We start from the raw sequence: 24,011 nt of genomic DNA, 5'->3' as shown, positions 1-24,011 counted from the left end.
CTGTGCTTTTTATATAATTCACTTGATGCCCTTTCTCCCTTCTAGAAGGCCCGAGGAGTATGTTGCCAACCACAAGACTTTAGGAACATTACCCCATGGTCAGGGGAGTCCTGTTTTTCTCTGGTATCACCCTCCTTGGTGAGGTAACTCTGCCCAGGTGTTTTCCAGTGTGTTTGGACATTTTCTGGGTTTGTTCAGGTCCTGAACTCAGACCTGTACCTTGATCTGTATTTTCACCAGCCCCTGGGGTTTCCTAACTGCTAATGTCTTGTCCTGGGCAAGGGCCACACCTCTTCTGCTTTCTGCTCAGAGCCAAAGACCCTGGTGCCCACTCCAAAGGCTTCCCTGAGCCCCAGACCCTCCCACCTCCTCACCATTATCCACCACGTAGATGGTACGTGAGTTGTCGTGAATGGCGAGGTCCTTCCTGGGGACATTCTTATTGAGCAGGTTCAGGGCCTGATCCCTGCCCTGGCCAGACACCTTCTTACTGACCAGCATGTCGAGCAGGTGGCTGGTGATCTGCTTCAGGTCCTTCTTGGTGTCTGAGGAAAGAGAGGACAGGGGTAAAGAGAGAGGAGGGAGCCTCAGACCTATAGGACCCGCAATGGCAGAGTCTTCTAGAAGGACTCCGGAAACAAGAAATCCACTGCTTCCTGGATGTTGGAATTTCCCAGGAGGGTATAGTATTGCCCATCTCACCCCAAAAAAGGGAGAGGTATTGTCCCTAGACAATACCCTCAAGTGGGCCTCCAGTCACTCAGCCCTGTGTACTACAGCTCACGCCATCCCTGAACAGCTCTGGTTCTTAGAAATTTCCCTATTCTTAGACACGACTGACGGGGAGCCAGGGATGTTTCATGTAGCTTTTAATAAACTGATTGAACAAAATGTTTTCCAGAAAAGAAATGTATACTTCTTACAGACATCTTACTCCCTGCAGATCCAGACCTGCTGGGAGCCTGAATTCAAGCCTCCGATGGGATGCCACATCTTCCCTGCCCCCTGGGGGATTAGAGGTAAGTGCTTTTTCCTGCTTTTGCCCTGTCTGGCTTCTCTACATCTTAGGGAATTTTGTTCTCATTTTAAGGTTGGAGCCAAAGGCAGAAGACAGGGAGGCAGGCCTGAAGGGAGGGAGGGAGGAAGGCAGGCAGGCAGGCAGGGAAGGAGGCTGCGAGGCAGGGGAGGAGGGAGGGAGGCAGGGGAGGAGGGAGGGAGGCAGGGGAGGAGGGAGGCAGGCAGGGGAGGAGGGAGGCAGGCAGGCGGAGAGGAAAGGCAAGGAGGAAACAGAGAGGCAGGAAAGCAAGCAGACAGGCAACAAGGAAAGGAGGGAGGGAGGTACACGGAAAAGGAAGGATCTCCCCAAAATGTCATATTAATGACAGATGGAGGTTGAAGCTATTTAATTGGACAAGGAAAGTCATCAGTGAACATGATAGTTTGTTCCCAGATAAGGGCAAGAGAACAGACTTATTCTGTGACTCTTCAGAGGGCAGAACTGGAGTCAGAGGGGGATGGAAGCTACAAGGAGATAGATTTGAAATCAGCATCTAGAAGAATTCTTTAGCAAAGATGTCCAACATCTCTCTACTTCCCAAGAACACTGTGGCCGCCCATGACCAACCCCTTTCAGCATCCGGGTTCTCAGGCCCTTGCACTCTGGCCCCGGGGCTGGTCATGGGACTTACAGCACCCCCAGGAGCTTAATAGCACTTGTACACTGGGGCTTGTGCATTGAGAATGCAGCCACCATGCTCTACAGACACCCAAGCTGCCCACTAGAGAGGCCACAAATAGAAAAACCAGGGTGTCCTGGACAGCATCTCCAGTTCACCACCCATTATACAAGTGAGGCCATCTCGGACCCTCCAGTGGTTCTAGCACAGAAAAAGAATGACTTGCTGACCATTACAACAGTAAGTCAGAACCACATCAAGAACCTCGGTGGCTCGGTCAGTTAAGCGTCTGCCTTTGGCTCAGTCAGATCCCTGCCCCACGTAGGGCTCCTTGATCGGCGGGGAGCCTGCTTCTCCTTCTCCCTCCGTCTGTTGCTCCCCCTGTTTGTGCTCTCCCACTATCTCTCTCTCTCTCTCTGAATAAATAAACAAAATCTAAAAAAAAAAAAAAAAAGAAAGAAAGAATCTAGGACTCCTAGGCATCTGGGTGGCTCAGTTGGTTGAGCATTTCCCTTCGGCTCGGGTCATGATCCCGGGGTCCTGGGATCAAGCCCCACGTTGGGCTCTCTACCCAAGCTTTTCTTCTCCCTCTATCTGCTGCTCTCACTGTTCCTACTCTCTCTCTGTCACATAAATAAATAAAATTAAAAAAAAAAAAAGACTGGGAAGACACACATGGCAGTGGTAATAATTATCTGGAGTGGGGTTACAGAGGGTTTGGTTTTATTTTTTTGTCTTTACATATTTCTGAATTTTTCCAAATTTTTCCAATACATCTCTGTTACTTTTTTCTAGTTGTGGTAAAATATACATGAATAAAATTTATTGTTTTAACCATTTTTTTAAAAAAGAGTTTATTTATTTATTGAGAGAGAGAGAGAATGAGAGAGAGAGAGAGAGAGAGAGCATGAGAAGGGGGAGGGTCAGAGAGAGAAGTAGACTCCCTGCCAAGCAGGAAGCCTGATGCGGGACTCGATCCTGGGACTCCATCATAAATTGGGCCAAAGGCAGTCGCTTAACCAACTGAGCCACCCAGGCGCCCCTCGTTTTAACCATTTTTTAAAAAGATTTTAGGGGCACCTGGGTGGCTCAGTGGGTTAAAGCCTCTGCCTTCGGCTCGGGTCGTGATCCCAGGGTCCTGGGATCGAGCCCCACATCGGGCTCTCTGCTCCGCAGGGAGCCTGCTTCCTCCTTTCTCTCTGCCTGCCTCTCTGCCTACCTGTGATCTCTGTTAAATAAATAAAATCTTTAAAAAAAAAAAAAGATTTTATTTGGGGCGCCTGGGTGGCTCAGTCGCTAAATGTCTGCCTTCAGCTCAGGTCATGATTCCGGGGTCCTGGGATTGAGCCCCGCGTTCCTGCTCAGCGGAGAGTCTACTTCTCCCTCATCTATGCCCCCCTGTTTGTGTTCCCTCTCTTGCTGTGTCTCTCTCTGTCAAATAAATAAATAAAAATAAAATCTTAAAAAAACAAAATATTCAATTTATTTATTTGGCACAGAGAGAGGGAGCACAAGGAGGTGGGGGAGTGAGGGGCGGGGTAGAGGGAGAAGCAGACTCCCCGCTGAGCAGGGAACCCAACTGAGCCACCCAGGCACCCCTCATTTTAACAATTTGTAAGCATCTAGCTCATTGGCATTAAGAACATTGACATTGGGGCACCTGGGTGGCTCAGTGGATTGGGGTCTCTGCCTTTGGCACGGGTCGTGGTCTCAGGGTCCTGGGATTGAGTCCCACGTCGGGCTCTCTGCTCAGTGGGAGCCTGCTTCCCCCACGCTCTCTGCCTGCCTCTCTGCCTACTTGTGATTTCTGTCTGTCAAATGAATGAATGAAATCTTTGAAAAAGAACATTGACATTGTTTGCTGCCATCATCACCATCCATCTCCAGAACTTTGTTATCCTGTGAAAACCAAAACTAAACAACTCATTTCCTCTGCTCCTAGCACCGGCAACCACCATCCTACTTTCTGCCTCTATGATTTGGACTATTCTAGAAACCTCATATAAGTCGAATCAAGCAGCCCTGATCTTTTTGTCCCTGGCTTACTGCACTCCTCATAATGTCCTCAAGGTTCATCCACGTTGTAGCTTGTGTCAGAATGTCCTTCCTTTTGAAGGCGGAATACCATTCCATTGTGTGTATAGACCCCATTTTATCTCTCCATTCACCCCTGCGTGGACCCTTGAGTTGCCTCTACTTTTTTATTTTTTTTTAAGGTTTTATTTATTTGTTTGACAGAAAGAGAGAGAGAACACAAGTAGGGGAAGTGGCCAGCAGAGGGAGAGGTAGAAGCAGGCTCTCCTCGGACCAGGGAGCCCAATGTGGGACTTGATCCCAAGACCCTGAGGTCATGCCCTGAACCAAAGTCAACGGCTTAATTGACTGAGCCACCCAGGCGTACCACCTCCACTTTTACGTTATTGAAAGCGATGTTGCTATGCCTCTATTAGTTTTATAAATATAAAATAAATATAAAAATAAAAGCAGACCACCTCCACATACAGGGACTGAGCTGCCGGAGTGGGGCGACTGATTGTCCCTGGCCTCCACCCCCTCAACAAACACAGAAGACCATCTCCTACCTAGAACCAGGGCTTCCTCCTTCCCTCGATGTTCTCGTTTGTCCTCCCCGGACAGAGAATCAATGATGGCCTGGAGCAGGTTGCAGACAGCTAGAGACATCTCTTCATTCTCCACGGCCATGAGGCCACAGATTCTGTCTATCCGGACCGCATGGAGAATCACGGTGGCCTAAACCCCCAGCAGAACCCACTATCAGCTGCCTGTCCCTCTTCCAGCTGCCGTGCAGGTAAGGAAGTAGGCGATGACCAGGCCCACCCTGCCCCCGAAGGAGGGATACACTCCCCCATCCGCCTTCAGCACCCCCCCACCCCCGCAGCCAGTGCCTACTGGACTCCACAGTCTGGGAAAGCCCTCCGACACAAGCCACGCCTCTTTCCAGAGGCTGAAAGCTGGACTGTCCAACACAGGAGCCACCTGCCACCCGGGGGCCATTGAGCATGTGCGATGTGGTGGGTCTGCATTGAAATGTCCTCTAAGTGCACGATATGAACCGGGTTTGGAAGATTTAGTAAGATAAAATGCCAACCATACAGCCTTTGCATTCAGCTCTGTCTCCTAAACCACTTTCAATAACCTTACCTTTGCATAAAGGCATTTCCAGTTCAAAGGGAAATGCAGATGACCAATCTCTGCATACAATTATACAGTCCATACAATGACCATACAGTCAAGGATGGGGGAAGGGGACACAACTTAGACTTTGCACCAGAGTCTATTTCTGCCAGCCGCTCCCCGCCCCCACGTCACCCTCAGCCCTCAGCCCAGGCCCTCACCCTCGCTCGGTGGCCACTGCACATGCCCGAGAGGGTCCTCACGGCAGCCAGTACCAGCTCAGGCCTCTTGGTGTCCACGAGCTGCAGCAGCAGGCCCACCCCGTTGTTCTGGAAGATCATCTCAGCCCCAGCTTCTTCACGCCCTAGGACGATGAGGTTGTTGGCAGCCTGAGGTGGGAGATCACAATGGGGGCCGTGGAGGAGGTGTGGCGGTGCGAGCCCATGCAGCGGTTGGTGGAAGGAGTGGATTTCCTCTCCTTTTCTTTTCTTTTTTTCTTTTTTTTTTTTTTTTTTTAAGGTTTTAGGTATTTATTTGAGAGAAAGCCAGTGCGAGTGAGAAACAGAGAGCTAGAGAGGAGGAGCAGAGGGAGAAGTAGACTCCCTGCTGAGCAGGGAGCCCAATGCAGAGCTCTATCCCAGGACCCCAAGTTCATGACCCCAGGTGAAGGCAGATGCTCAACCAGCTGAGCCACTCAGACACCAGGACTGGATTTTCAAAACATATGGATTTTTTCCCTGTAATCAAACTCCCGGTGATGTAGCCCAGGAATGATTCAAAAGAAGAAACAAAACACCTTGCATAAAGACAAACTCAACAAAATATAGCCACCAAAGTCATAAGTAAAAAGATGACCCAGCAGCTTGGGGAAAAACAAACACTGATAAACAGAAACCAAATAGTAGGTTCGCTCTGATCGCACTTACATTAAAACAAAACTGTGTATATATGCTTATGGATAAGGACTAAAAAAAGGTATTGAGGTGTTAAATGCATTAAACAAGGAGGCCCTAGACTGAGTGGCTTTAATGCCCTAGAAACTAATGTAAGCAAACCCAAACCTAAGCCTATAATGTCTCACGGTTAAGAAATTGAAACTTAAGTGTGCCTGGGTGGCTCAAGCAGTTTAAGCATCTGCCTTCAGCTCAGGTCATGATCCTGCTGTCCTGGGATGGAGCCCTGCATCGGGCTCCCTGCTCATCCGGCAGACTGCTACCCTCTCCCTCCCCCATCTTTCCCTCTCTCTCTCAAATAAGTAAATAAAATCTTTTTTTTTTAATTTAAAAAGAAAAAGAAAAAAAAGAAATTGAAACTCAAGAACAACCAGTCACAGCCAGCTAGGCTTTCCCAAGTAATGTAACTGTTTAAGCTATAGTAAATCAAATCATTGGGTTTCTTTTGTCCCACCTCTTTTCTATAAGTCTTTCCCCCAGCTCCTGTGGGTGGAGAGCTCCTAAACACTTCCTGTTTCGGGGCTACCCCATTCGAATTGATTTTGCTCAAATAAACTCAAAATTATTAATACGCTCCATTTAATCTTTTAACAGAAGTGAAGTGTTTTTACATGGAGAATTATTTTCCTTTAAAATTCTCCCTTGAGGGCGCCTGGGTGGCTCAGTTGGTTGAGCAACTGCCTTCGGCTCAGGTCACGGTCCAGGAGTCCCGGGATCGAGTCCCACATCGGGCTCCCAGCTCCATGGGGAGTCTGCTTCTCCCTCTGACCTTCTCGCCTCTCATGCTCTCTCTCTCACTGTCTCTCTCTCAAATAAATAAATAAAATCTTAAAAAAAAAATGCTCATCTTTTAAAAAAAAAATAAATAAATAAAATAAAATAAAATAAAATTCTCCCTTGAATATGGTTTTGGCATTTGGAGTTTGTGTACCTGTTCGGGGCAATCTGAAGTTACAAGGGTTCTCAGGAAGGTGGAAGGTGGTGGGCAGAGAGCAGGAGAAGGGTCTTGAAAGTTCTGGGTATGAGTTCCGATTCTGCTCTGTGCTCGCTGCATGAAACTGGGCAAGTCATGGCACCTCTCTGGATCCCAGATTCCAAAATTAGTCAGTTTTGCTAGAAAGTTCCTCAATGTCTTCCCACCTCAAAGCCGTGAGGATACATATACCTTGGCCCCAGATCAGGAGAGGCAACCTCAGCAGAACCTGAGAAGCTGGGGTTGCAGGAAGAACTCAAGAGGCAGGAGAAGGAGAAGGCGGGCAAGCAGAGGAAGAGTGGGATGCTGGGGAGGAGGCAGGTAAGAGAAGCCCAGGCAAGCCCCACCAGAGCGATCACCATTCTATCAGACAAGGGCTTTCTACTTGTCCAGGCACATTTATCAATAACAACTCACTAAGTCCTCACAACAGTTTGTTTTAAAGGTATCTGCATATTATATGGACTTACTGATCATAAAGCTAACACAAATTCCCCAGGCACTGTCTGTCAAATTCTTACAAATATAAACATTCAGAAGTGCCTGGGTGGCTCAGTTGTTAAGTGTCTTCTGCTCAGGTCATGATCCCAGGGTTCTAAGATGGAGCCCAGCATGGGGCTCTCTGTTCAGTGGGGAGGCTGCTTCTCCCTCTGCTGTTCCCTCTGCTTGTGTTCCCTCTCTCGTTATCTCCCTCTCTGTCAAATAAATAAATTAAAACCTTAATAAAGGGGTGCCTGGGTGGCTTAATGGTTAAGCATCTGTCTTCAGCTCAGGTCATGATCTCAGGGTCCTGGGTTCAAGCCCCACATCAGGCTCCTTGCTCAGCAGGAAGCCTATTTCTCCCTCTCCCAGTCCCCCTGCTTGTGTTCCCTCTGTCTCTCTCTGTCAATTAAATAAATAAAATCTTTAAAAAAAAAAAGGGGGGGGGGCGCCTGGGTGGCTCAGTGGGTTAAGCCGCTGCCTTCGGCTCAGGTCATGATCTCAGGGTCCCAGGATCGAGTCCCGCATCGGGTTCTCTGCTCCGCGGGGAGCCTGCTTCCTCCTCTCTCTCTCTCTGCCTGCCTCTCTGCCTACTTGTGATCTCTCTGTGTCAAATGAATAAATAAAATCTTTAAAAAAAAAAAAAAGGGAGGCTAACATTTTTTAAAATCTTAATAAATAAATAAATATAAAGCATTCAGAGATGTTCAACTTTTCTCCTCTGAAGAAAGACCAGACGGGAATATTAAAAAAAAAAAAAAAAAAAGGCAACAAATTTGGCTAAGAGGATGACATCATGAGCAAATATTTTCATACTTCAGGATAAATTTTTGTAAAAATTTGTAATGGAATAGAACATTATTTTAATGTGCCATTTGTAACATTCTCAGGGTGGAAACCACGCTATGACGAGTGAGGCACGTGCCCTGGGTGCAAAATTTACAGGGACATCAAAAACAGCAATCAAGATAAATAATATCTAATGCAATATTTTAGAATTTCAAAATCAATACAATGCAAAAAAGAAAAAAATCCATGATGAAATAGTCAAAAATTTATATAAAGACTCCAACCCTGCTACACGATTGTCTCCTCATGGGTCTCACTCTATTCCAGGCCCTTAGCCAGGATGAGGGAATTTTCCCAAGTGCTTAACCTTTGCCCTATTTTTGTTCACTTTTTCCAAGGGAACATCTTCCGCCTCCCTCCCGCAAGCGGTCAGGAGTCCCTGTCCGGAGATAGGGGCGGGGCCTGCAGGGGAAGTATAGTTATGGGGGCGTCCCGCGTGCGCCCTCTTCTGGCGATAGGTTGCCCAGCACTCACCTTTTCCAGCTTTTCCCCTTCACTGTTTTCATCCAGGAGGATCTCGAACATCTTCTGTACCCTGGAGTCCGTGGAGAACTGCACGTGGAGCTGAGAAGAGAGGACGGAGTGGGGAAGGAGGCAGCCAGGGGTCCACATTCCAGGCAGCTCAGTAAATATTAGGGTTTCTCCTCTGGGCCCCTACACTGTCACTCATTCATTGAACAAACATTTACTGAGCAACTATTACATGCCAGACACTTTTGCAGATGCTGGGGGTAGAATGGCAAACAAAACCAAGTCCTTGCCCCATACGGCTGATAGTCTAGCCAGGTTCACTATCTCATTCGGTCATCACAAGTCTTGGAAAGCTACCAATTATCACCCAGTTTTGCAGTCTAGTTAATAATTAGCTAGTATATACTTACACGTGGGCTAAGACAGAATTAGGTGTCCAGGATCAGAAACCTGAAGCGGTTTTGAAACATCTCCTCACACAATTAAAACCATCATGCTTGGATGTCTCATCCCTCGCACCCCCAGCCCCAACTCCTGTGCTCTGAATCTACCAGAAAGTGACCTAACTGATCATCACGCCCCATTTGCCAGCACCTTCTGTACCTCCTACTACTTGGTCTGCTGGTCCACAGTCCTGCCTATTTCCATCCTGGGCTCATTTCCACCGGGGGCCTCTCTCATTTGCCATCCCGTCTCGGGGCACTCCCCGAGTCTGCACTCTGGACAGTGTGCTGTGGTCCATTTTTCCTAGAAGAGATTTCCTGTTCCTACTGACTCCTGACTCTTTATCATTCAGCAATACCCTCTCCTCAATACTGCCTTGGTCCTCCTAGAAAGGGAGGAAGATCATGTTGCATACATACTAAGTTACAATTTTTCTTTGAAACCTCCACCTGAAATTTAAGAAACCCATGGTCTGATCCTGGATGGCTTGCACCCTGAACAAGCGTCTCTGATCATTCGAAGATGGCTGGATGTGTGCATCTGCTTGGCTGTTCTGTGGTGCCTGCCTGTGCCATGTATTTACTCCATCCAAGAGTGGGGAGGTAGGGTTTGACCTCCCCTGATGTCCTGCTTCCCTAACTAGTCCCTACTAGGAGTGGGGGGAAGCAGGCCAAGGCTTGTGGGAAGGGGTCCAACTCACCTTCTCTTGGATGCTGGTGTTGAGCCTCCTCAGCGTCTCCTGGAAGTTTTGGTTCCGTGGCTCAAGAGTGGCACAGCGCTGCACGTCCTTGAAGGCCTGGTCCAGCTTCCCCAGGTGCTCCAGAGCCTGGCATCGCCGGTACAGAGCCTTGATGTCCGAGGAGTTGATGTCAATAGCTAACGAGGGAGACAGGGTCTCAGAGGCCTGGGCTGCAGACCACCTTCCTCCCTTCCCTGTCGCTGTCCCCAGTTCCAGGGCTTCTGTGTCTTCAGTGGACATTATCCACCCATGGGGACTATCTGGCCCAAGGCTCCCCTTTTTCAGGGAGGCAGTAAGAATTGTATTATCAAGGTCAGAAGGGAGCTGAAGGGTCATCTCATCTAGCGCCTGATGACTCAGTCTCTGCTACGTCGCGATCCCAGCCAAGTGCTCACCCAACGGGTATTTGCATACTTCCAGCAGTGGAGAACTCCCTCTTTCTCAAGGCAGCCACGTAGCTCTATCAAGAAAGTCCTTCCTTCTTCCTACCTGAAATATATCTCCCTATAAGTTTTCCCTTTTGTCCCAAGTTCGGCCCTGGAACCCCTGAGAGGAAATCCAATCCTTCCTCCTTGTGACACAGTCTTTGAGGTATTTAGAGGCAGCTCTCCATCCCACCTGGGAATCGCCTTCCCTGAGCTAAATATTGCCACTTCCTTCAACTGCTCTTCAGAGGATGTATTTCCAGGCCCTTCTCCAGCTGCTTCCCTCCCTTCTGAATTCACTTCAGGCTCTCTCTCTTTCTCCTAAAAGAATAGTAACCAGATCAGAACCCAAAACCTGCAGCCAAGAGCAGTCTTCCCATTTTGATGATGCACTGAAGCCGGTGCGACTGAAGTTTAAGTCTAAGTTGAAGTGAAAGTTAAGTTTAAAGGTTTTTGTTTGTTGTTGGTTGTTGATTTTAACATTCATTTCTCTCTGGTCCCTGTGGAACGGCCTTTGTCTCCCTCCTTAACCTCGGGGAGCCCAATGCCAGAGTGGACTGGGCTCATGCCTTTGTTCTGGGAGCCACTGGAGGAGCATACCCTCATTTACAGCAGGGGAGGGTGTATCTTTACCACAACATAAGGATTGTTGGAAACATCTTTGTACAAAAGAAATCTCCCTCGACTGATGATTTAATATATAATGCAAGTTGCAAAAATGCAAAAATTTAGGGGTTGCCTCTCTGGACATGTGAAGCCTCACCTACAATGCCTAGGATGACATTTACATGATCTGTAATTCCTTCCATTGATAAAGCGCCTCTTACACAGAACAGGGATGCTGGGGGCAGGAGGGCAGAGGTTGGGGGAGGGGCACTCACCTCTTGAGGCATCTGAAGCCGCCTGAACATAGCTCTCCTGAGAGCGGGGGAAGAAGAAGGAGCCAAGGTTAAGGTGGGCAAGGTTAAGGCAGCCAGAGAGGGTTTGCTGGGGAGCTGTTGGCTGTCAGGGGGCCCAAAGGGCGGTGCCTTGGCTGGGCATGGAAGAGAGGCAATCTTGGGTTTGAATCTGGGCTCTGCTGCTAATTACCTGGGAGCTCTTGACACGTTATGGAGCCCTCCGAGCCCTGAGTTTGTTATCTGCGATATGGGCACAAAACAGTAGCTAACCGGGCTGTTAGTAAGACGCCTCAAAATAACATATAACATATAAAAACCCCAGCATGATGCCAGTGCTCATTAGGCTGACCCCCCACTGGAGGAATTTCTGTTTCCCGGACAGAAAAGCAGTGGGAGGCGCCCTTCTCCAAGTTGAGGGGTCCAGGAGCAAGGGCTGGAACAGTGCACGATGCCCATCAGGCTGGGGGACTGCCTCCGCACCCCTGCCTCCGGGCCCTCGGCCCCCCACCCTGCCCGCTCCAGACCGTTTTCAGGCCGCAGGCTGCCCGATTCCGATAGAGCGTGGCCAGCAGAGCCTTATCCTTGGTCAGCTTCAAGGCCTGGCTGTAGCTCTTTGTGGCAGCCTTATAGTCCTGGTGCTGGAAATGCCTGTTCCCTTCCTCCTTCAGCTGCACGGCTTCCACCTCCGCCATCTGTCAGGATGGGAGCAGCTCTGTCGGGCCGGCCCCAACCTCCAGACCCAGGGCCGGACTCCTGACCTGAGGTCTGGAGCTCCAGGGTCTCCTCCCACCTGGATGGAAGGTGAGGACTCTGCCTGGAAAGGACCCACCCCCGGCAGCACCCCCAAAACCATTACCCCAGAAGGACTTAATAGCATTTGCTTGGAGAAGAGCATGGTCGAGGGAGTCTTGGAGTCCCTGTGCCTCCCTCTCTGTCCCTCCCAGCAGGCCGGGTGAAGCCCCCCCACCCCGCCAAAGGCTTGAATTCTCACTGCAAGACTTAAAAGTTCCTCTCGGTCCCCCTTCTCCCTCCCTGGCCTGAGGAACCCCCCAGGTGGCCTCACTTTCTTAGAAGACAGTGCTTCTGGTCTGTCCTCCTGTGATGCTGTTCCTCTGAGCTCCCTCGTGAACCCCCGGACAGCAAGCCTTAGTCTGTCCCCTCCCCCACCCAAGAGGCTTTATCGCCCTTGCCAGTGGCTCCAGACCATATTTGGCCACAGGGGCAGGTGCCCCTGGAGTCTGTCACTGATACTCAGGGCCGTCCCCTGCCCCAGACTGGACAGTCATTACCACGTGGGAGCACTGACTAACCTCTGCCCCAGCGTCCTGTTCAGAGGCCGTCCTGGACTCAGGCACTCATACCACAAAAAGGGAGAGAAAGATCCAGAAAGAAGGGAGACCCCCTCCCTAGGCACAGTTATAAGGCCCCTTGTCCCCCTCCATCCCAGATAAACAACCTCCTCTCCCTGCCCCCAACCATTGCTATTTTGGGAGCCGAGTGACAGCTGAGGGGCTGGCAGACTTAGAGCAGCTGCCCAGGTCCAGGACCAACTGGAGACTTCCAGAAATGCCCTTCTGGAGGGAGGAGGGCTGGGAGGGGGGAGGAGAGTCCCTTCCCGACTTCCACTTGCCCGAAAGTCCTCTACCCCTCCAGCACTCATTGTTGAAAAGGTCCTTCCTTTTCAGAAAGCAAGAAGGGCTTGCCAACTCGGCTTAGTGTAAGTGGGGGCTTTATTTCCGTGTGCACGTCTTCTCCTGCGTCCACCTTCTGTATGGAGTGGAAGCATTCAGTCGACCTCTCCCATCAGACTGGTAGTCCCTGACGATGAGCTCTGCATTCCCCCTGCTAGACTACAGTCTTCTCCATGGATGAGAGCTGGGTCAGTCCGGGAATTCCCTGAGCCCAAGGACAGTAGCCCCCCCGCAACCACCTGCGAACTCTCCTGGGACAGAGAACTGTTCTCACCACCCGAGTAGGTCCCCCCTGGGGAAGGACTTCTTTCTCCACATCTGACTGAGGGTTCCTGAGACAAATCTGAGTCTGTTCCTACTTGGACTCTCTCGCCTTCCAGTGTCTCCAAGCCTGGGCTGTGAGCTCCCTCCCAGGGGGCAAGAACAAAGGACAGCATCTTATGTGGTTCGGCCACCATCCCTCCCCCTTCCCCCCGGGCACAGAGCCTGGCAGAGTCGGTGGCCAGTGCAGTCTCTTCCATGAACAGATGGATGAGTGATTAGAGTCTCCATGCCGATGTCTTGCTTCACTTACCACCGTTCTGGCCCTTCCCCGCACATATCCTCAAACTACCTGACCAGGACAGAGAAGTGCACTGAAAAAGGCCTAGATGGGTCACCCACACTGGATTCTGCTCCACCCTCTGTGACCTTGGACACACAGTTATGACCTTGGACAAGTTCTACTGCCCCGCTGGACCCAAGGCTCAGCCCTGATGCGTATTTGTCTGATACATGCTTGTTGACTGAATAAATACATGAATGAATGTAGGGAGGGATTTCCCCGCCATCATGGTGTCCTAAACCCTGAGCCCCTTAATGGGGCAAGCTCTGTGTAGCAACAACTCAGGTTCTCCGGCTTTAGGTCTAAGGGATCTTAGATTCACATCCAGATTCAGGAGCACATGGGTGGCTCAACTGGTTAAGCGTCTGCCTTTGGCTCGGGTGGTGATCCTGGGGTCCTGGGAGCCAGCCCCACTTTGGGCTCTCTGCTGAGCGGGAGCCTGCTTCTCCTTCTCCCTCTGCTGCTGCTCCCCCTGCTTGTGCTTGCTCTCTCTCTCTCTCTCTCTCTCTGTCAAATAAATAAATAAATTCTTAAAAAACAAAACAATACCCCCCAAATCCTGATTCGGTAACTCATACCCCAAGCAATTCTTAAGCATCTACTATGAACCAGGAAGTGCGAATGACAGTGGAAGCCGAGACCAACTTGTGAGGACAAGGATTTGTGTCTCTTGGGGCACCTGGGTGGCTCAGTGGGTTAGGCCACTGCCTTCGGCTCAGGTCATGATCTCGGGGTCCTGGGATCAAGTCCCGCATCAGGTTCTCTGCTCAGCGGGGAGCCTGCTTCTCTCTCTCTCTCTCTCTGCCTGCTTCTCTGCCTGCTTGTGATCTCTGCCGGTCAAATAAATAAATAAATAAAATCTTAAAAAAAAAAAGAATTTGTGTCTATTTTGTTCACTTACGTATTTCAAGCGGCTATCACTGTGCACATTGGAACTCAATAATATTCACTGAATGAACGGATGAAATAATTCCATGGATCTGTGAATTCTAAATACGAAGAATACCAAGATATTTTGAAAACACGTAATGGGGAAACATAACATTGTTTCAGAGTTTTCCTGAGTAAATGACTCAATGAGTTAATACATGTAGAGTTCCTAGAACAATGACTGGCAGAGGTATTTGTTGAATGAATGCATGCATACTTCAGGCAAGACCTGAAGATTGAGGAATTGTTCCTGTCTTTGCTCAGGCTGCTGTAAGAAAATACCACAGGCAGAATGGCTTGAATAAATGAAATTTTTTTGAAAAATAAGTGTATTTTTTTCCATAGTTCTGGAGTCCAGAATTTTAAGATAAGGCTCCATCAACATTGGTTTCTGGTTTTCTGGCTTCTCTTCCTAGCTTGTAGATGGCCTCTTCTTTGTGTAAGGAGGGGGGCATGGGGAAAGCTGGGAAGTGTGCAGAGAGAGAAAGAGACAGAGAGGGAGTAATATTTGGTCTCTCTTCCTCCTTTTATAGGGACACCAATCCTACCAGAGTAGGGTCCCACCCTTATGATCTCATTTAGTCCTTAATATCCCCATATAGGGTCCATCTCCACGTACAGTGACCCTGAAGGGTTAGGGCTTCAATTTCTGAATTTGGGATGAGGGGGTGATACAATTCAATCTGTCAGAGTTCCAGACAGAGAAATCTGCAAGTACAAAGGCACTAATGCAAGAAGGGTCACGACTTAGAAGAACTAAGAAAAAGCCAAAAGAATTTGATCTTAAAGAGACAGCAGTGTCCGGAGAGGTAAGTAAAGCTGAGTGGACCAACAGAAGGAGTTTGACCTTTGTTCTCTTTGTAATGGGAACCACTGTAGGGTTTTAGGGTGGGGAGTGACAGTCCACACCGTTCATCTGAAAAACGTCACTCTGGTTGCAATGTAGAGGAGTGGCAAGAGTGGAAGAGGCAAGAGTGGAAACAGGGAGGCAATTTAAGAGGCTATTGTAGGCAACGATGGTGACTCAGCCCGGAGTGTGAGAGAGGAGATGGGGAGAACATATTCGGAGCAGGTTAAGGAGGCCAGATTGACAGAGCTGGAGACTGCTGGGATGTGGGGAGAGCTCCAAGGAAGATCCAGGTTTCTGTTAAGAGCCCTCATGTTAGCGGGTTTCTGCCTCAGCTCATCTGTAAGGTGGGAGACAGAAGGGTTTTTGTGAGGGTTAACTGAGTTATACGTGTAAAGCACTGAGAACAATGCCTGACACGTTGCTATCATTCCCATCATTGTTGCTATTGCTTTCGAGTGTTGAAAAATGTAGACACTTTTTGCTTTTGTACTCAAGAATTACTAATTGATTTGATCCATTTGAAAAAGAATGATGATTTCTGCCTTCCAGCCAACAGGCTCTGTCTGGTTTTGTAAGCCGTCCCTGCAAGGTTGCTGCTGCCAAGAGCCAAGCCAATTCAGTCTTCTGCCATTTCCTGTCTCTGAGTTTGGGGAAAATCAATTAACCACTCAGAGCCTCGATTTCCCCATCTGTGGAGTGGGGCAAGAATCCCTGTTCTACAGAGACAGAAGGCCATTTGTATCCTGCATGGCACTGGGAGCGACTGAATGGGGCGACTACCACCTGTCCAAGGGGAGGTTGCGGAGCGGGGTACCAGACGCATCCACCGCCACGCCAGGCAAGGCACGGCGTGCACTTCCCCTCCGCCACAACAGAGGGCGATGTCGCGGGCTGCCGCGCCGCCCGACCCCAGGGGCGGCGCTCCGTCCGGCCGGAGTGTTTCTCCTCCACGTGGGGACGCGGGATGGCGGCCGCTGCGGCGGTGGGTGTGCGTGAGTGCGGGCGGGGGCGCTCAGGTCCAGGGTCCCCAAGGCCGGAGGGAGGCGGCAGTGGGGGCTTTCCGGTCGGGCGGTGTAGCTGACCCCCCGCACTTGTGGGCGCAGGACGAGGCGGCGGCGGGCGACGTGCAGCGGCTGCTGGTGCAGTTCCAGGATGAAGGCGGGCAGGTGCTGGGCTCCCCGTTCGACGTGCCGGTGGACATCACCCCGGACAAGCTGCAGCTCGTGTGCAACGCGCTGCTGGCCCAGGTGAGCGGCGGCCGGGGCGGCCCCTCATTCCTCCGCTGGGCGGGCCGCCCTGCCCTAGTCCGGCCCGCAAGGGATCGGGAGACCCAAGGTCCGGGGTTCGGGGGTCCCACTGCTGAACGACAGTGGGTGAACCACCCTGGCGCCTTGTCCGTGGCAGGGCCGCCTACTTCGGGGGAGGATCAGGAGATCTAATCTATTTAGTGTGACAGCGCTTTGCGCGCGGTCCAGCAGGGTCCATCTGGGGAGAGAGATCGCATTTTGAACGCATTGGGTGCATCGTCTGATTCCACTCCGTAGCTCCTCGTTAATATCCCCCATTTTACAGGGTGGCCGGGAGGCATTCAGTGATTTGTACGGTGCCACGCAGTAGGTGGTGGATTTGGAAATGGAACCCAAATGTCAGATTCACAACCCTTGCTCTTCTAAGCCAGAGTTTATCAAAATGCTGCCCTCCGGTGGGTCTAGGGGCTTAAAAAACACAGTAACGGACCCCACCCCGGATTTACTACACCGGGACTCTGGGGGTAAAGCGCAGTCTGCATTTTCAACCAGTTTTTTTGGATGCTTCTTAACACATTGTAGGGCATAGTGTGGTGATTTAGAAAACACTGTGTAATCCTGTATATTAACGCTAATTAAGGACTTTCTTTCTGAAGCACTTGAACTAGTCTTCAGCAGTAGGACATTGGACTAATTACCTGTAGCTGCTCTGAGCCTCAGTTTTCTCATCTGTCAGGTGGGAATACTGATGCCTACCTCTCCCGGTTATTATAAGATAAAGATAAAGAATTTTAAAGTACTATGTAATTGTCCTGCATTTACTCTTTGAGGATTAAAAAGGCCTTGCTCAGTGGGCATGGTGGGGGGTATCCCAAACAGAAAATAGTAAAGCTTCACCAGCCTACAGCTCTGTGGGGAGAGCTTCTGCCTATCCTTTGATGGAGGAGTTGCCCTTTGCCATTGCCCTCCAGGAGGATCCCCTGCCACTGGCTTTCTATGTCCACGATGCTGAGATCATCTCGTCACTGGGGAAGACGCTGGAGTCACAGGCAGTGGAGACAGAGAAGGTCCTTGACATCATCTACCAGCCACAGGCCATCTTCAGGGTCCGTGCTGTGACCCGTTGCACCAGCTCTTTGGAAGGTCACAGCGAGGCGGTCATTTCTGTGGCCTTCAGCCCCACAGGAAAGTAAGGACAGCTGCAGAATCATGGAGTGTGGGAGGGCAGCCTCAGGTTGGGGTGGGGAGGGTAGCCCCAAGTTAAAATCAATAGGCTGCCTATCAAAGACCTGAGCTCAGGGTACAAATTGCAAGTAAGGGACATCCCCGGTGGGGTTTGGTCTTAAAGGACAGCCACCTTGGAAGAGATCCTTCCTGGACTTGATCTCAGGAGAGCTGAGTTGCAAACTCCCTAGCTGTGGGACCCAGACAAGCCACTTTCTAACTTAATTCATCATCTGTGAAACTGAGTTTCTTTGTTTTTTGCAATTGTACGAGGATAATGAGAAGCTTCAAACCTGGTTATAGCAATGGCCGCTCCTTTTAGAAAGGAAGAGGAGAGAAATGGCCGCCTGGGGTCTTCTCCAAGATGGTATCAGTGTTACATTTCTCCTTGGGGGAGAGAGAAAAGTCCAGCCCCAGATTCTGTGCCCAGAAGACAGTTAACTAGGGAGCAGAAACTCACATACTCACAAACTCAGTGTTCTGGTGTAGGCCCTACCCCTTGTCCCCACTGCAGAGATGAGGTGGCCTCTCTTCTTCCCCAGGTACCTGGCCAGTGGCTCCGGAGACACCACTGTGCGCTTCTGGGATCTCAGCACCGAGACACCGCATTTCACATGCCAGGGTCAGTACGCAATTAGCTATGTAGGGAGTCTTAACCCACTGGCGGGTGTGTGATCATTTACTCAGCCCTTTAGTTCCTAAGGAGGCCCGGAACTGATTCAGCCCCTTCATAGCCAGCTAGCAGCTGCCCGTTTCTAGGTAGAGACCGCCCCTTCGAGCACGACCAGCCACGTGCAAACAAGCAGAGACTGGACCGGAGAATCACTGTGGGGTTGTGGGTTGTGCTGACGGCTAGTAGCAAGGAGAACCTGGCTTCATCCAACCTCTACCACAGTGGTTCTCAGACTTGACTGTGCATCAGAATCAGCTGGGAGGCTTGTTAACATGCGATTGCTGGGCCCCAGCCCTAGAGTCTTGGTCTCTTTAGTTCTGAGATGCGGCCTGAGAATCTGCATGTCAAGGCCCCAGCTGGCGCTGATGCTTCCGGTCACCACACGCTAGTTGGGTGACATTGTGTGCGTAGGTCGTGCTCCCCAAGCTTCACTCTTGTCATCTGAAAAATTGGGGATCGTTCTTGCTGCATACCTTAGAGCTGTCACGAGAATTATAGAGGAGGACATGTGTGCAAATGCCTTGTAGCATCTATCGTGTAAGGAACTAATAGAAAGTGGAAATGCTCTTTCTGCAGCAGATGCATGGCTTTAGCACTTGGAGTGGGTTCTCCCTTTGCCCAAAACCCTCTCTCATCTCTCCTTTGGTTCAACTGCTCATTTATTCTGGGACTGGTTGAGGAGGGTCAGGCACTGCTAAGCACAGGGAATAGAGACAGATGTGCTCCCTCCTTTCTCCCTCCCCCTGCTTTCCTAGGACACAGACACTGGGTGCTTAGCATATCCTGGTCCCCAGATGGCAAGAAGCTGGCCTCAGGCTGCAAGAATGGCCAGGTAGGTGGTGGTCAGGGTAACTGGGCAGGGACTCTGGGCTCCGTTCCTAGTTGGGTCAAATCAGGTTCGGGGGTCCTCAGGGAAGGGTTGGTTGGGGGCAGTGAGTGGGGACCCCTGGTGGGCCCAGGGACATTTGGGGGAGGGTTATTCAGTAAGCTTCTGTCCTTCAGATTCTCCTGTGGGACCCAGGCACAGGGAAGCAGGTGGGCAGGCCCCTTGCCGGCCACAGCAAGTGGATCACAGGCCTGAGCTGGGAGCCCCTCCATGCGTAAGTGACACTGATGGAGTTGGGGGGGATGAGGAGCTTGGGGTTCAAAACTGTCCTCTCCCCTGCTGCAGGGGCGAGACGGCCAGCCTGACGGACAGTAATGGCATGGGGGATGGTGGGGCAGGTGTTCTAAGCCTGTGTTGCTGCTTGAGAGGACCTGCTCGTTGTGGGGTCTGAGAGCTGCCTTGCAATGCAGCTTAATCATGGGTCAGGAAGCGGTCACGTCATTGTCCTTGGCTTTTGAGCTAAGCGTGGGGAGGTGCTGTGCGCATTGCCAGGTCAGAAGTGAGGTCGCATCTCCTGCTCTCCAGGAACCCAGAGTGCCGCTACGTGGCCAGCAGCTCTAAGGATGGCAGCGTGCGGGTCTGGGATACAACTGTGGGCCGCTGTGAGCGCATCCTCACCGGGCACACGCAGTCAGTCACCTGTCTCCGGTGGGGAGGGGACGGTCTTCTCTACTCTGCCTCCCAGGACCGCACCATCAAAGTCTGGAGGGCTCATGATGTAAGAGCCGGCATGGGGGTGGGAGGGTCCAGAACCCTTCCTGGGGAAATCTCAGGCCACAGGGTGCCAGGGCTGGAAGGCACGTTGGCCAGTGGGTCCTGTGGTTGGCGCTCATGAGAGTGGAGGTTCCAGTGTTCGTTAGCGCGGCCCAGATGTTCCCACTGCAGGAAGCCTGTCAGGAACCTGCAGTACCCCGTATCCCGGAGCCCATGTATTCTTCCATCCTTCACTGCCTTCCCATGAAACATACTTGCAGAAACCGTGATCTGGCCCAGTACGCTCATTTTAGACATCAGGAGAGACTTGAGCCCAGAGGGGTGACTTGATCAGGATCACAGTGAATGAGGATCCTGATTCTGAGTCCCGCATCACTGTCTCTGGGGCTAACCTGGGGGTACTGGTTCCCTAGGGTGGAGAGTGGGGTGGGAGTGTGTCTGATCTGACTCCCTCTGCCCTAGGGTGTGCTGTGCCGAACTCTGCAAGGCCACGGCCACTGGGTGAATACCATGGCGCTCAGCACTGACTATGCCCTGCGCACAGGAGCCTTTGAGCCAGCTGAGGCCTCAGTGAATGCCCAAGACCTCCAGGGGTCCTGTGAGTGGGCGGGGAGGGCTGCCTGGGAAGGATCCGCTTCTCTGGCTTAGGGGGCGGGATTCAGACCTGGGCTGGAGTGTTTGCCATTGGCATGGGATTTTCTAATCGGCCTTGTCATCTCCTCTCCCCTCCGGTACCTGGCCACAGTGCAGGAGTTGAAGGACAGGGCTCAGAGGCGATACGACCTTGTGCGGGTGAGTGTTTGCTGGCCACCAGCATGCCTAGCTCTGTCCTCATCCTCCACGGGTCCCTGCAACGGTGCAGACACTCAGGCCCCTCCCCCCTTTGCTTTTCCAGAAAGTTTGTGATGATCCTAGTTTACACTCCTAAAATCCTAATACATAGAGATCATTTTAATCATTTTGTTTCATTTATTTGCTTATTTATTTATTACATTTTCTTTTTTTTTTTTTCCAAGATCTATTTATTTGAGAGAGGGAGCACTAGCACAAGCGGGGGTGGGAGGGGTGGAGAGGGAGAGAGAGAATCTCAAGCAGTCTTCCTGCTGATCATGGAGCCTGACACAGGGCTCGGTCCCACGACCCCGAGGTCATGACCTGAGCTAAAACCAAGAGTTGGGCACTCAACCAACTGAGCCACCCAAGCACCTCTCTTTTTTATTTTATTCAAAGTAACACATTTTATGTGCTCTAGGGAGCAAAGAACACAAAAAGGTAGATAGTGAAAAAGTCTCCCATCTCCCATGTGTGGTCCTTCTGTTTCTTCTAGATGCATTCTGTTTCCTTCCAGAGACTTCATACATATACACGCATACAAATCCACATTTAATATCCCTTTTTTGAGAGAGAGAGTGGGAGTGACAGGGTTTGCAAAGAAGAGAGAGAATCTTAAGCAGGCTCCATACCCAGCATGGAGCCCGTGTCGGGCTCAATTCTGTGATCCTGAGATCATGACCTGAACCGAAATCAAGAGTGGGACGCTTAACCAACGGAACCATCCAGGCGCCCGAATCCTTCCCTTTTTTAAACACGCTGTTCTGTACCTTGCTTTTTCTCATAATTATGTACAGTGATTAAAAATCATTCCATGTGCATAAAGCTTCCTTTTGCAGGGAGTGACTTGTCAGGGGCCCCAAGTGAGTCGGTAGCTGGCCAGGCCTCACTTCTCCTAATGCCAGCCTCTGTGCCAGTGTGGGGTCATCGGGGGTGTGTTTGCTGCTGAGGTGGGGCTCTCCTGTCTGAAGCCATGTCCAACACAGTGTGCTTTCTGTCTCCCCTAGGGCCAGGGCCCAGAGAGGCTGGTGTCTGGCTCAGATGACTTCACCTTGTTCCTGTGGTTCCCAGCAGAGGACAAGAAGCCCCTTGCACGGATGACGGGACACCAAGCCCTCATCAACCAGGTGCTCTTCTCCCCTGACTCCCGCATTGTCGCCAGCGCCTCCTTCGACAAGTCCATCAAACTGTGGGACGGCAGGACGGGCAAGTGAGTGGGGTGTGGGAAGGAAGAGGAAGGGCCCTAGTCTTCTGGAAGGAGCTTGGCTCTGCCACTTACTGGCTATGTGGCTTTGGCAAGCATTTAGATATTCCGAGCCTCTGTTTCCTCTTTTGTTATATGAAGACCCCTACCTCTCAGCTTCATTACCAGAGTTAAGTGAGATGATATATTTAGAACTGGCAGTAAATGGGCACTAAAATGCTAGCTCCTTTCATATCAAAGGAGAGAAATGACCTTAAGACGGCCAGGTGTGTGGAAGAAGTGCAGGTTTGGGGTGTAGTCATTTCCTGGGCCGCCTCCAAGTGTGGTCTGCACACTGGCAGCAGCAGCATCCAGGAGCTCCATAGTAATGCCGGACCTCGGGCCCCAGCCCGACCTTGTGAATCAGAATCTGGATTTTCACAAGGTCACTGGGTGAGTCTGCTCCCATTAAAGTCTGAGAAGCACTGGTGTAATGAGGCACCATGGTCTTGAGGTGAACTAGATCAGAGGAGAGGCAAAGGCACAGGCAAGAAGAGAAAGGCGATGAGGGAGACCCTTGCTGGGGCCAGGGCCACATGGCAGCCCTTCTTTTTCAAGATAGGAAATGGACTCAGAGAGGCCTAATCTTATCCAAATAGACGTAGCTAATCTGTATTGGTCAGAAAGTTCCAGGTGGGCCTGGCCCACTGTTATTCCATGCCACCTGCCAGCAGGCAGCTTGCGTTAGGGGCTGTCAGACAGAGGGACTAAGCAGGTGGCTCCATTAGATTCTAAGTCCGGCAAAGTTGTGCAGGTACAGAGGCCTGGCAAGAGGCCCCCTAGAAGCAGCTCATTTGGGAAAGTTTTATAAAATCTTTATGCCCTTGGTAATGATTACCCTGGGATAGGGGCTAGGCAGTGAGATTTTGTAAACATTCCCAGGTAATTCTCAATGTGCAACTAATGTTGAGAACCACTGCCGTCGGAATAGGGGCCCCTTCAGACAGGTTCGAAGACCTAATACCCGTCTTCCCCCTTTTCCTGGCCCAGGTACCTGGCTTCCCTGCGTGGCCATGTGGCCGCTGTGTACCAGATCGCATGGTCAGCCGACAGCCGGCTCCTGGTCAGCGGCAGCAGTGACAGCACACTGAAGGTGTGGGATGTGAAGGCCCAGAAGCTGGCTGCAGACCTGCCAGGCCACGCGGATGAGGTATGGCTGACCCTTACGAGCAGAAGTGGGGTGGGCGGTGGGGCTGAAGCCTGGCCCTTCTGCCCCCCACCCTCTTTACTGACCTGCCTCCCACAACCCCCACCTCGGTTTAGGTATATGCTGTTGACTGGAGTCCGGATGGCCAGAGGGTGGCAAGTGGTGGAAAGGACAAATGCCTCCGGATGTGAGTGTGTGCTTGGCTCTCCTGCCCTCAAGTTGGTCACTCTCGACACCTTTCCCTTCTGGTGAATTCCGAGGGCTCTCCAGGGGCCAAAGACAGTGTGTGGCGCCAGGTTCTTTTGGTGGTTAAGAGGGCAGGTGCGGAATTCCAGGGAATATGGGAAACTCTGACGGTGCTCTCCGGGGGGCAAGCCCAGGGGCCCTCCAGCAGGAGGTAGTAGTTCTCACTTCCAATCCTGGCTCTGGCTTTCACTGTGCAGTCTTGGAAAGTGTGCGGTTCACCTGCCTCATGGGAGTTGCCAAGCTTCAGCAGACGGGGTGATCAAAGATAGGTGAACGCCCTTGGGAAGCTGAAGCGTGTGTACTTGTAAAGAACCGTCGTTTGCCATTAGATGACCCTTGTGGACATACAAGCAGCCAGGCCCTGGGATGAGGCCTTGGCCAGGGCAGGCAGTGGGTACCTCACCTAACTTTGGGTAGCTGGAGCAGACATGATAGTGAGGCTTTTGATGACTGAGTGAACCACAGGCTCTCCCTGTCATGGGCTCCTGGGATTATCTGGCATTCTCCCTTCCCAAGATGAGATACCATGCTCTTCCCTCCCCTCCTCCCACAGATGGAGAAGATGAAAAATCCCAAGTTCTTGGGGACCTCCACCTGCACTTGCCTCTGCCAGCTGCTTGCCCCGACACAGACCAAAGGTCAACATGGTGACTCTGCTAATGAGCATGGCCTGCTGTCCTT

At 51.1% G+C, this 24,011-nt stretch overlaps 2 protein-coding genes across 4 annotated transcripts in view; one reads left to right on the top strand and one right to left on the bottom strand.

Moving 5' to 3' along the window:
• Positions 1 to 12,220, bottom strand: part of UNC45B (unc-45 myosin chaperone B) — a 31,487-nt gene extending 19,267 nt beyond the window's left edge. Inside the window, exons 1-8 of the mRNA XM_032322094.1 lie at positions 12,108 to 12,220; positions 11,569 to 11,736; positions 11,027 to 11,063; positions 9,682 to 9,857; positions 8,541 to 8,630; positions 5,033 to 5,200; positions 4,259 to 4,427; positions 375 to 545 (exon numbers count right to left, since the gene is read on the bottom strand). Of these exons, the coding sequence (XP_032177985.1) occupies positions 375 to 545; positions 4,259 to 4,427; positions 5,033 to 5,200; positions 8,541 to 8,630; positions 9,682 to 9,857; positions 11,027 to 11,063; positions 11,569 to 11,736 (979 nt within the window). The 5' untranslated portion in view covers positions 12,108 to 12,220. The remainder of the gene's footprint in view (positions 1 to 374; positions 546 to 4,258; positions 4,428 to 5,032; positions 5,201 to 8,540; positions 8,631 to 9,681; positions 9,858 to 11,026; positions 11,064 to 11,568; positions 11,737 to 12,107) is intronic.
• Positions 12,221 to 16,041: 3,821 nt separating this feature from the next.
• NLE1 (notchless homolog 1) lies at positions 16,042 to 24,011 on the top strand. 3 transcript variants are annotated; one of them, XM_032321860.1, is made up of 13 exons: positions 16,042 to 16,101; positions 16,223 to 16,366; positions 17,338 to 17,555; positions 18,133 to 18,212; positions 19,019 to 19,095; positions 19,266 to 19,363; positions 19,675 to 19,867; positions 20,326 to 20,461; positions 20,609 to 20,655; positions 21,702 to 21,904; positions 22,928 to 23,087; positions 23,201 to 23,271; positions 23,884 to 24,011. In XM_032321860.1, the coding sequence occupies exons 1-13, from the start codon at positions 16,084 to 16,086 to the stop codon at positions 23,894 to 23,896; spliced, it is 1,458 nt and encodes a 485-aa protein (XP_032177751.1). In that variant the 5' UTR covers positions 16,042 to 16,083; the 3' UTR covers positions 23,897 to 24,011. The 3 variants fall into 3 exon arrangements, 2 of the variants coding, with proteins under 2 accessions (XP_032177751.1, XP_032177750.1); XM_032321859.1 differs by having other exon boundaries at positions 16,056 to 16,107; XR_004280697.1 differs by lacking the exon at positions 23,884 to 24,011 and having other exon boundaries at positions 16,056 to 16,107; positions 21,702 to 21,821.

Source organism: Mustela erminea, chromosome 18 (assembly GCF_009829155.1).
Source record: "Mustela erminea isolate mMusErm1 chromosome 18, mMusErm1.Pri, whole genome shotgun sequence".
NCBI classification, from domain to species: Eukaryota; Metazoa; Chordata; class Mammalia; order Carnivora; family Mustelidae; genus Mustela; species Mustela erminea.
The sequence above is the reverse complement of the archived record's forward strand: the minus strand, read 5'-3'. Positions and strand labels throughout refer to the sequence as shown.

What these genes read in the sequence shown, in the direction of transcription:
- NLE1 (XM_032321859.1), top strand. Translation starts at nt 16,084, where the DNA reads ATGGCGGCCGCTGCGGCGGTGGGT. An exon ending in AGCTGGGAGCCCCTCCATGC is followed by an intron (nt 19,364 to 19,674) that starts GTAAGTGACACT and finishes CCTGCTCTCCAG; the next exon opens with GAACCCAGAGTGCCGCTACG. An exon ending in AAGTCTGGAGGGCTCATGAT is followed by an intron (nt 19,868 to 20,325) that starts GTAAGAGCCGGC and finishes CCTCTGCCCTAG; the next exon opens with GGTGTGCTGTGCCGAACTCT.